At 44.5% G+C, this 12,060-nt stretch overlaps 1 protein-coding gene across 50 annotated transcripts in view; it reads left to right on the forward strand.

Annotated features, from left to right (window-relative positions):
• SORBS1 (sorbin and SH3 domain containing 1) overlaps positions 1–12,060 on the forward strand; it is a 223,782-nt gene that overhangs the window by 190,678 nt on the left and 21,044 nt on the right. For 32 of the 50 annotated variants that reach the window (XM_076009921.1, XM_076009922.1, XM_076009923.1 and 29 more), the window contains 4 exons: positions 2,085–2,131; positions 5,948–6,062; positions 6,216–6,341; positions 9,422–9,616. In XM_076009921.1, coding sequence (XP_075866036.1) covers positions 2,085–2,131; positions 5,948–6,062; positions 6,216–6,341; positions 9,422–9,616 — 483 coding nt within the window. Of the gene's footprint in view, positions 1–2,084; positions 2,132–5,947; positions 6,063–6,215; positions 6,342–9,421; positions 9,617–11,144; positions 11,883–12,060 lie in introns of all 50 variants that reach the window. The other 18 variants (XM_076009908.1, XM_076009916.1, XM_076009912.1 and 15 more) reach the window with 1 other exon arrangement.

Below are 12,060 nucleotides of genomic sequence, written 5' to 3' on the forward strand. Positions count from 1 at the left end.
ATGAAAAAAAAAAATTTACCAGTCCCCATTACTGACCTAAGCCAATTTACAAATTAAATATATACTATATAATTGTATTTATTTAGTTGATAGATGATATTGTTTTGACAGAATTTAACTACCATTCAAAGTGTGAATATGGTGCTGCTTTGGTATAAATTTTTTTTTAAGTTTATATAGTTCTACAGTTGGGTGACATGGGGTAACCTACTCTCGTGCACTTTTTTCTATTGGAATTACTTTGAAATTTTTATCCTTACAATTTTGGTCATTTGGCCTTCCCTTGTGAACTTGTCATTTGTCATTAACCCCACGTCCATTCTTTTCTTGTTCACTACAACTGTCAAATTATGCTCTTTGTCTGTTATAGACAGACACAAATGCAGGCCCCTAATATGTACAGTATAGATAGATAGATGGAAATATCAATGCGAAAATGCAAAATTAAAAAATTCCTATGGAGAATTCATGATCCCTACAAAGATCTCTATAAGACCTCAGCTTACAGAGCCTGAAAATATGGGGCATATCACTGAGGGATTAAAATATAAAGCCATGCTTCACGAAGCCTTTAAATATCATTGTTTTCTCTCTGAGAATATTCCATTTTCCCTCCTCTTTGTGCATACTCTCTAATATTAAAGAGGGCATGTGCAATCTCATTTTCATCACCTTGTTTCCCTACCCCCAAAGGTCATAGCTGTTGAAGTTGGAGCTGCTCATAGTATTTCTCCCCCTTACCTTCTTTAAAAACAATGGTGAACTAGCACCTCTTATCCAAACTCACAACTAATGGGCGTAGAGTGTACTATCTGGGGGATGGGCACGCTTGCAGTTCTGGCCTGGGTGGTGCAAAGCCAATATATGTAACCAAACTGTTTGTACCCCCATAATATTCTGAAATTTAAAAATAGAAAAAAAAAATTGGTAGGCCGGGCGCTGTGGCTCACGCCTGTAATCCTAGCTCTTGGGAGGCCGAGGCGGGCGGATTGCTCAAGGTCAGGAGTTTGAAACCAGCCTGAGCAAGAGCGAGACCCCGTCTCTAAAAAAAAAAAAAAAAAAAAAAAAGAAAAAAAAAATTGGTTAAAAGAACTGCTTTTAAAGGTAGGGAAGAAAAATATGCAAATGAATATAAGTGAAGGTGAACTTCTTACTGAAATTGGAGATGAAGGAAATTCCTGAGGGTGAAGGGGGTTTAGCAGAGGTGTGGCAAGTAGATTTGCCTGATTGAAACAGGAAGAGCATGCTAGAGATAAAGGCCAGAGTGGTGAGGAATTAACCCACCACAGGGATTGAGATTTGATCTGGGGGACAGTGGAGACCCCCAGCCAACTTCAAAGCTAGGAAGAATTTGAGGAATGTTATTTGTGCTCCTGGATGATAGTTATTAGGGTGAAGTCAAAGGAAGCTTTGTGCCTGTGGGAACTGGAGGTCAGACCTGAGCAACCAGGGTTTTGGAGGGAGGGAAGGAGGCAAACCCAGCGTGACTCAGCAACAGACTAGATGAGGTCGTGGGGACAGGGCTGAGGCTGCCTTCCAGATCTGGGTGTGTGCCGTGAGGGCTACCCAGGAGGAATGGGTTCATTTGATCTCAGGGATCACTTTATCTGGCTTTTTAGATGATCTCACAAACCAGAACAGTACAGGGGATTGAAGATGATGTGAGAAGTGAATCATTTACCTGCAGGTCATACTTTAAGTCAGGCAAATAGATATCTCTGAAGAGTAAGATAGTAGATAAGGAACATTTTAGGACTTCTGGCTGACTTTTTTTTAATAGCCATGGTCAGCATGTTTTGGGGAACCAGCACTTTGGCTTTGGGACTTTTTCTAACCATCTCTTCTCCAAACCTGGCTCTCCTTAGGGGGACTCTAGCAATGCATGACATTATTGACTCAACATCCATCTAGTATTCTACCAAGGTCAGACAACTGAAATTTTGCTCAGATTCTATACTAGAATGAACCGGTTAGGGAGAATTTTTCTGCTTTGCTTTCCAGAAACTTGTGAAAATGTACATGAAATGTCCTTTTTGTTGTACATGAATCCTGATTTTTGACTTGTCGTTGTTTCTTGTGTTTAGATGAGACCTGCCAGAGCCAAATTTGACTTCAAAGCTCAGACACTAAAGTAAGTGCCACAGTCACCTTTATTTGTCGCCTTTGCTGCCTCTTTGAAATACAGCAGTTCACTTGTAGAGTTGAAGAAATAACAATGATTTTTAAAAAGTAGTTTATAGAGTTTGCTATGTATGAAACACTGTTCACAGTACTTTGCATATGTTAACTCATTCAGCTTTCACAGTAACCCTACGGAGAGGGTACCTTTATTATCCTCACAAATAAAGAAACCAAAGGACTAGAAGGTTAAGGAACTTGCTCAAGCTGTTAAGTGGTGGAGCTGGGATTCAAACTTAGGCAGCTTGGCACCACAGGTTGGGCTCTTATATACTGTGCCACCCTGCCTCCCTCTATGTGAGGCTCAGTCTGCTTGATTAAGTGGTGACTCAGCTCGATCTGACCCACCCTTTCTATAAAAGATCCAGACCGGGCTCTAGGAAGATAACTAGTTTTGCTACAGTATCCCAAGAGATTAAAGGCTTGTGGAAACCCTTTTTGTGGCGTTTTTCTAAGTGCATTCCCCAGAGTGCTAGCCTTGTAGTGTTTCTCAAAAAGAGGGTTGTGTGGTAGAAGTGAGTTGAAGAAGCACTGCATGCTGTATCCATACCTTGCAGAGATACTTTGCTATTAGCATATTAATGGCTCTAGAAGTCTTTCAAGGAAGAAACTTGATTAGCTTATTGAGCCCAGTGTTTTCTAAATTTAAGTGACCAGGAAATCTTTATATTTTCCTTGGAACACAATTTGGGAAATACTACCAAAGACTGGGTTGCAAAAGGAACCTGCTGGTTTTATATCTAATTGTGGGCTAAAATGGGCTACGAGTTTTTATTGGCAGTTGAAATGCGGTGAGCAGCCATTCCGTTGTCCTGCGGATTGAAGGCCCCACGTCTGGTGACGAGAGGGAGCACTGCCCATCCTCAGGTGCTGGGGAACGCGGTGTGGAGGCTAAGCAACCGTGGTTCTGGTCTCCAGGACAAGATGAGAGACCAGGCCACAGTGTGCAGAACTCAGCACAAATCTGCTGTACTTGGGTTTGATTGTATTACTCCAGTCCTTCTGCTCATCAGCTAAAGGAGGTGGCTGTGTAATATACTATAAAGATTTCGGGCTTCCAAATCAGGAAGTCCTGGGTTCAAATTCTGACTGTGCCACTGTCTCTGTGACTGTAGTCAAGTTATCAACTTCTCTGACTCTCAATTTTCCTTATCTGTAAGGTGAGAATAAAAATGCCTCTCTTGGCCGGGCGTGGTGGCTCACGCCTGTAATCCTAGCTCTCTGGGAGGTCGAGGCGGGCAGATTGCTCGAGGTCAGGAGTTCGAAACCAGCCTGAACAAGAGCAAGACCCCGTCTCTACTATAAAAATAGAAAGAAATTAATTGGCCAACTAATATATATATATAAAAAATTAGCCAGGCATGGTGGCGCATGCCTGTAGTCCCAGCTACTCGGGAGGCTGAGGCAGAAGGATTGCATGAGCCCAGGAGATTGAGGTTGCTGTGAGCTAGGCTGACGCCACGGCACTCACTCTAGCCTAGGCAACAAAGCGAGACTCTGTCTCAAAAAAAAAAAAAAAAAAAAAAAAAAATGCCTCTCTTACAGGGAGGCTGGGGTAATACCTATAAAACATTTTGTACAGTATAGCAAAAATCAGTACTCAAAATATGTTCTCCTCCCTCCTTTGTTCTTTGTAACCAGGGAAGTTAATAGAGATATATAAATTAATTTGCAGTTCAATCAAATAGATAACCTTTTTTCTTTGAATTGAGAAAGGTCCCTGTAAGATTCATTGAATGGCATAGTGATGATGATAATATATTTTCCTAGATGTCATTTAAAAGCCTTAAAACATTTTTTTAGAGCAACCCTGTCAAATAGAACAGGTGAGAAAGCTGAGATCCACAGAAGTTGTCACTGTTTATCAACATCACTAATGCTCGAGAGAGAGTTCCTTCCTCCTGACTCAGTGTTTACATCATAACACCCTGCCTCTATAAAAGTCAGTTAAAAAAAGACTAAATGCCAGATCCTTAAAGACTCTTTTAAGCCCTTCAGTCACTCAGCTTTACATTTTCCCATAGTAAGCTACCCAAAAAAGTGTGCTCTGAAAACACTTGGTTCAACAAAGTTAAACAGATTTCTTTCCTCCTGGACTTCTCAGAGCCTCTGCTGTGCTAATGCACACAGTGATGCTCCAGATAAGATCTTAAGTGGATCGAGTTATTGTTCCCCAAACCTTCTCACCACCAGACCTGGTCACAAGGTTCTTCCAGAGCTGGTGGGGTTGGAGGGGTGGTCATAGTACTGGAAGGATGGCGGCCCCAGGCACCCCAGGGTATGTCTCCATTGGCCACGACTGCAGACCCCTCACGCTCATCTCTCTAACGTGAGTTGTCCTCCTTTGCTTAGCTCGGGGACCCTCACGGCTCTCACCTGCTTCCACAGCTGTGAGACACGTGGGGCAGAGTTAGGAGCCTGCGGATCTCCAGCAGGGGCAGATAAGCTGAGGGTCTTGTTCATCTGTGTGCCCGTGGTTGAGGGGGAAGTGGGGGGGAATTCAGAACACCCCCAAGGAGGGCTATGGCAAAAATTTGGCCAGAGACATTCCTTCTCCCAGAGATAAGTGTCCAGATCCCCTCACAGGCCTCTCCAGTCTACCAGTGTGAGCCCCACAAAGGCCCCCTTGTGCTTTTATTCAGCACAGAGCTCACTGTGTGTGAAGTTTTCCAGACGTGCCCCGTTGTGAGACACCCCTCATGTACCGTGGACTTCTGGCACACTCCTTCCAAGTTACGATCAGAGTCCTTTCTTTCCATGCTCTTGGTTTGACACCCATGTAAAAGATCTAGTAATTCAAGAAAATTTCGAGTTACAATTTTTGTTATGCTTTTAAGTTTTCATTTTGTTTGAAATTTCTTTTTTTTTTTTTAAAGGAGTCCTAGTTAGATGTTAATATCATTATTGAGGCAAGCAGAGGAATGGATATGAAAAAGTTGAAGAAAGCACGAAGAGCATTTGAAAGAAAATCCACTTTTCTTTCCAAGATCCCTTTTCCATGTTCATGTTAAAAAGGAAGGGGATTAACATTTATTGGGTGTTAACTGTGTAGCAGGCACCAAGCTGGGTGGGTGTTTTATTTCCAGTTTGTAGCTGCGTTCTCCAATGATTCTGAGTTATCTCCTATGCTCAGTATAAGAAATGGTGTCTCAGACTTGCCCAAGGTCCCAGAGTTGGTAAATCATAGAGCTGGGTTGTGAACCAGATCGGCCTAACTTCAGAGCCTATGGCATGATGGAAAGGTGGATGGTGACATGTGTGAGTGGACAGATGGTTCAATGGAGGGAATGATAGAAGGATGTCAATGTATCACAATAATTTGAGGATACTTAAAAGCAATGAAGGCATGCCTTGCTAAGGCATAGGAGAGGGTAACGAATGTCTCCAGAGGAGGCATTTTTCATCATTTAACAAACACCGGTTAAGACTGCTGGGTATGTTGCTGTGTGTCGCATAAATATTCTGAGCATAAGACAGCATTCACAAAAAATGCACTGAGAAAACCACTACAAGCTAATAAGGCCTCTGAGCACTTTCAAGTGCCAATCAGCTTAAATGTTAACACTTATCCCGCAGATGACTGGAAAAATGCCAGATGTGATGTGATTTCCTGAATAATGGGGCTCTTACTTCCAAATGTGGAGCCCCCTCTTCTGGAATTTGTCCCCCTTGGCCCCCACTTGAAGGCTCCTTTTGCTAAAAAACTGAAGTGTCTTCACCTTACACATATTAACACATCTGCTAAAATGCCATGACCCTCTGTCGACAGGGAGCTTCCTCTGCAGAAGGGAGATATTGTTTACATTTATAAGCAAATTGATCAGAACTGGTACGAAGGAGAACACCACGGCCGGGTGGGAATCTTCCCACGCACCTACATCGAGGTACCGCAGCCCCTTTTCTTTCTAAGGAAAAGCCCATTCGTGCCCCAAGCACCATTTATTTACCGGGTACTTGTGTTTTGTTTCCTCCTTTGCCTCTTGTTCCCCCACTTTTTTCTCTTTTCCCTTTCTCTTTTGCCTCTTGTCCTTTCTCAGCTTCTTCCTCCTGCCGAGAAGGCTCAGCCCAAAAAGTTGACACCAGTGCAGGTTTTGGAATATGGAGAAGCTATTGCTAAGTTTAACTTTAATGGTGATACGCAAGTAGAAATGTCCTTCAGAAAGGTAAGCTGCCCTTCCCTGCCTTGCCTTGGGGCTCTTTTGGATGACGGACGCTGTGGGGAATGTGGTGTTGCTCTGGCATGCCAGTCTAGGGGTGCTGTCCGTGCCCTAAGAGACGTATGCCAATCAAGAGCTGCATTAAGGGCAGTTGGAGAATGTTCTTAGGTGAGGTATTTTTTAAATGAACCCTAGGCTAGTGTCAGGCCATAACTACATTGAGTTCACTGATTAAAAGTAGTATTTCTGGAGTCTTAGACATCTTTTTAAACTATATTTAACCAACATTTAGCGGACACTTAATGATGTGATGAGCACTGTGTTGGTGACTAGGGTTTATAATATAGTGATGTGGCCTGGTGGAAAACACAAGTTCATTGATACCAGAAGCTTGAAAAGCTTCGAACCCAAAAGTCACATGTCATCAGCTATGAAGACTGTGGGAGTTCAATACTTTTAAACAGCTCTCTCCTAGGGTAGTTCCAAGAAGCTTAGGTGAAACAAAGTATGTGAAGCCCCCAGCATGACACGTGGCATCTGATTTGTGCTCAGTAAACAGAAGTAATATTATCATTATGACTGCCTTTGAGGACTCAATATGCTTATTTTGAACACAATTACACTGTGCAAAGGAATTGTTCTTTCCAGAAATTCAAACACTCTCTCTACATGTCAAAATTCACTGGCTTGCTAAACTTATTAAAGTTACCGATTTTATTTAGGATTGAGGGACATAAGCACATGCCTTGGAAAATGACGAGCCACCTAATGTGAAAGAGAAACCCTGGAAGCAACCAAATTGCCCAACAGCAGGGGATCAGTAATTAAATCATTATATGTGTGTACAACAGAATATCTTGCAGTGGTCCATGAAGCTGTGCAATACCATTAATGATGTAGGATTATATTTCTTGATACGAAGGAGCTTCATTATAAGTTGTTAAATATTATTAAAAAGAAAGTTGGAAAAGGGAAATATAGTGTTAGGTTGGTGCAAAAGTAATTGAGGTTTTAGTATTGTTGAAATTTGCCATTTGAAGGCTGCACGTGGTGCCTCACACCTGTAATCCTAGCACTCTGGGAGACTGAGGTGGGAGGATTGCTTGAGCTCAGGAGTTTGAGACCAGCCTGAGCAAGAATGAGACCCCCATCTCTACCAAAAACAGAAAAATTAGCTGGGCGTGGTGGCGCATGCTTGTAGTCCCAGCTACTCAGGAGGCTGAGACAGGAGGATCACTTGAGCCCAGGAATTTGAGGTTGCTGTGAGCTAGGCTGATGCCATAGCACTCTACTTAGGGCAACAAAGTGAGACACTGCCTCAAAAAAAAAAAAGACAAAACAAAAGAAATTTGCCATTTTATATTGGAATACATTCTTAAATAAATGTGGTTATGTTATACATCATTTTAATGTGCATTTCTTGCTTTATGTTTCTTTGCTAATGAGTTATTACTTGCTATTTTATATTTATTTTAGACTATGGAAATAATGTTAGACAAAAAGCAAATTTGAGTGATTTTTCTTATTCAAGTTCAAAATGGGTCATAAAGCAGCAGAGACAACTCACAACATCAGCAAGGCATTTGACCCAGGACTGCTAACTAACGTATAGTGCCATGGTGGTTCACGAAATTTTGCAAAGTAGACGAGAGCCTTGAAGATGAGGAGCACAGTGGCCAGCTGTCAGAAGTTTACAACAACCAGCTGAGAGCAATCAATCATCGGAGCTGATCCTCTTACAACTACACAAGAAGTTGCCTAAGAACTTGGCAAGGTCGACCATTCTGTGGTCTTTTGGCATTTGTAGCAACTTGGAAAGGTGAAAAGGCTTGATAAGTGGGTACCTCATGAGCCGACCAAAAATCAAAAAGATTGTCATTTTGAAGTGTCACCTTCACTTATCAAACACAACAACGAACCATTTCTCGATCAGATTGTGATATGCGATGAAAAAAGGAGTTTAGACCACAACCGGTGATGACTAGCTCAGTGGTTGGACCAAGAAGCAGCTCCAAAGCACTCCCAAAGCCAAACTTTAACCAAAAAAAAGGTCATGGTCTTTGTTTGCTCATCATTACACTTGAGAAGTATGCTCAGCAAATTGATGAGATACACCAAAAACTGTAATGCCTGCAGCTGGCATTGGTCAACAGAAAGGGCCCAGTTCTTCTCCACGACAACACCCAACCACAGGTCATACAACCAACATTTCAGAAGTTGAATGAATTGGGCTATGAACTGTTGCCTCATCCGCCATATTCACTTGACCTCTCGCCAACCGACTACCACTTCTTAAAGCATCTCAACAACTTTTTGCAGGGAAAATGCTTCTACAACTAGCAGGATGCAGAAAATGCTTTCCAAGAGTTCATCACATCCAGAAGCATGGATTTTTATGCTACAGGAATAAACAAACATATTTCTCATTGGCAAAAATGTGTTGATTATAATGGTTCCTATTTTGATTAATAAAGATGTCTTTGAGCCTAGTTATAATGATTCAAAATTCACCGTCTGAAACTGCAATTACTTTTGCACCAACCTGATACGTACTTAATTTTCACAAAAAGTGTGTGCAAGTCTAATTTACATTCATAGAATTAAATCTGGGGAGTACATATGTCAAAATAATAATAGTAATTATTCCCGTGACAGTATGATGGATAATAATCCAATTTATGTTTGTGTTCTGAGTTTTCTATAATCATGAAAAAATAAAGTTATAAAAAGAAAGAAAAAAAGATAACCTTCAAAACCTTTGACTTAGAGATGAAAATAATTTGTCAGATTTGTATTAAATGAGTTGATAACACTACATTTGCCTTCCAATTTAGGAGCATGAGTCTGATCTTCTCTTTTACTCAAATATTTAAAGACCAGGCTTAACTTTCCAGCATACAGGTAGCTCTACTCCCATCAGCATCCGCATCCCAGTGGTGTTAATTCCATCCAGGTCCAACAGGAAAGGTTTTTCCTGAACCAGAAAAATGTGATCAATAATGTAGGACGTTGCAGGGTGCAGGCAGGGGCCTCAGATGTGCTATGGCGTCTTGAGACAAGGACCCTGACCTTGCTGTGTCTTGCAGGGCGAGAGGATCACACTGCTCCGACAGGTGGATGAGAACTGGTACGAAGGAAGGATCCCGGGGACATCACGACAAGGCATCTTCCCCATCACCTATGTGGACGTGATGAAACGGCCACTGGTGAAAAACCCCATGGAGTACATCGACCTGCCTTACTCCTCCTCCCCGAGTCGTAGTGCCACTGCGAGCCCACAGGTATCTAAGTTTTTCATCACTAGTTTTCGTCCTCACCACGTGAGCTTTCATACTCAGCCATGCTGATGGCACACAGTCCTCTAGGGTGGTTCTTGAGCACTGTGGTTAAGGACTGTCTCCAACAATGCAGACTGTACACTGGAGTTTGTTTTCATGCATACAAATGGCATTTTTCCAGCACTTGGTGGGATAAATATTATCTCAAGGGAAGAGATTAGTGATTGCTCTGGGGATAAGGTGACTAAGGAAAGAGAAACAAGAGCCTCCATCAGTTGGTCCATTCTGAGTGAAGCTGGTGGTGTGGGTACCACCCCACTGCCATAAATGCCATGGCCCAGTGCCATTCTCTTAGTTGTCTCCTTGGTCAAGGTTAGCCTGCAAAAGACAAAAGTAGAGAGACTCACATTCTCATCCACAGACTGTTAAACCAGATCCAAAGTGTTCTTTGTGTATACTGAAACCAGGTGAATGCAAAGGACATTTCATTCCAAGTGACAGGTGCAAGGAACTTAGAGCATCTGAGTCTATACTGGCCTGAAAGGAAGTAGGTTTATAGGCATAGTGAGATGTTGGCTTTCCTAATTATGAACAAACATGTTTAAAAATATAAATTATTCCAAACCCATTCCCACTTTTCCCAAAGCCAAGAAAAAATCAGAACCTTAGGTTCCGGGAGGTGTGGTGGGGTGACGTTCTATGAAGAGACTGACCATTCTGCCGTGTAAGTTGTGGGGAGCATGGCCAGGGGAAGGAGAGCAGGACCTGGGGACCAGAATGACCCTGCCATGGTGCCTCTCTTCGCTCATCCTCGAATCAGTTCCTCCTATCCTACCTGCCTGCCACCAACACCTACAGAGGGTTCTTGCCAGAAGGCATTGGATGGGCTGACACAGGGTTTCCTACATGGCAAGATCCATGTCCTGTGTTCTCATGGGGGAGAGAGTGAGATTGGAGCAGGGCACTCTGCTTCGTAAGAATATGGGGGGCTCAAGTAGATTCTTCACCTGACTGTATGTAGCCAAGAGTGAGTATAATACAAGATGACTACACTACTCATACTCCCCTCTGGAAGACTCTGCTGAGCTCCCTGGAGAGAATAGAAGCCCTGGGAGGGCCAGGGCAGTGGTGGCCACCTTTTACCCCCGTGGTTCTGGGTCCAGCCTCTGATGGCACAGGTGACTGGGGAGGCTGGGGGGAGATCACAGTGTGTCCCTCTGAAATCCGATCTGCAGAGCCACCTGCAACTGCGCTGACGGGAGCCTGTCTCCATCTCCATACAGCGCGCCTCCCCCACCGCCCCCGTCGCCCCCACACATCTCTGCACGCTCCCGCTCGCTCCCACATCCCAGCTTCTCCCCAAATCTAACCAGACAGTTTCCTTCATGGACACCAGTGTGTCCTGCTCATCCTCTCCATTTCATTCCTTTTTATATACCCTTGTGATTATTTTCCTCCTTTCTCCTTTATGCTGACACGTGTACCTTTGCTTCTTTCTTTTGTTTTCCTCTCTCTTCTTCTTCTTTTTAAGTTCCCCAGTCAGAGCAAGCTCCTCATGCCAGCCCCCTCATCTCTGCCCCACTCCCGCCGAGCCCTGTCCCCTGAGATGCACGCTGTCACCTCCGAGTGGATCTCGCTGACCGTGGGGGTCCCCAGCAGGCGTTCTCTGGCCCTGACCCCACCCTTGCCGCCTCTGCCAGAGGCTTCTGTCTACAGCACTGACCACCTCGCCCTGTCGTCCAGGGCCGGCCCCTCCCTGTCTCTCAGCCTCCCACAGTCTAGTTGGTCAGATCGTCCCATGCCACGATCCATGGCTTCCCCACTGGCCCTACCTGCCCCCCACAAAGCCTACTCCCCAGTGCCTGGCGCCCAGGCATCCCTTCACATCAATGGAGACAGTGGTGTCCACATGCCACCTTCAGGCATCCGCCAAGATAGCTTCTCCCAGCCCCTGCTCGGGAGCTCTGATAGTGTCATCTCGGAGCTTAGCGATGCCTTTAGCAGCCAGAGCAAGAGGCAGCCATGGCAAGAAGAGAACGGACACTATGAGAGGAAAGCAGAGAGGGAAGCAGGTGAGAGATGCCCTGGTGGACCCAAGATCTCTAAGAAGAGCTGCTTGAAGCCTTCAGACGTGGTCAGGTGCCTGAGTACTGAACAGAGACTCTCAGATCTCCACACCCCTGAGGAGAGCCGGCCCGGCAAGCCCCTGGGTGGCCCTTTTCCAGGAAGGGAGGCAGAGCAGCCAGAGCGGCATAGAGGTGGGAGCCAGGTAGGCCTGCCGCATGCCGTGTGTGCCCCGGCATCTCACCCCGGCCCGTATGCCGCGGCTGAGCAGATGTCGGGGCGACCGTTTGCTTGCCTCGGGAGCAGAGAGCTGGCCCAGGAGGGAGTGGAGGGGCATCAGTTAAGTTGTCAGGGCTGGGGACAGCTGGAGAAAAGGACAGGAT

The sequence above is a fragment of the Microcebus murinus genome, chromosome 14 (genome assembly GCF_040939455.1).
Source record: "Microcebus murinus isolate Inina chromosome 14, M.murinus_Inina_mat1.0, whole genome shotgun sequence".
In the NCBI taxonomy this organism is placed as follows: domain Eukaryota; kingdom Metazoa; phylum Chordata; class Mammalia; order Primates; family Cheirogaleidae; genus Microcebus; species Microcebus murinus.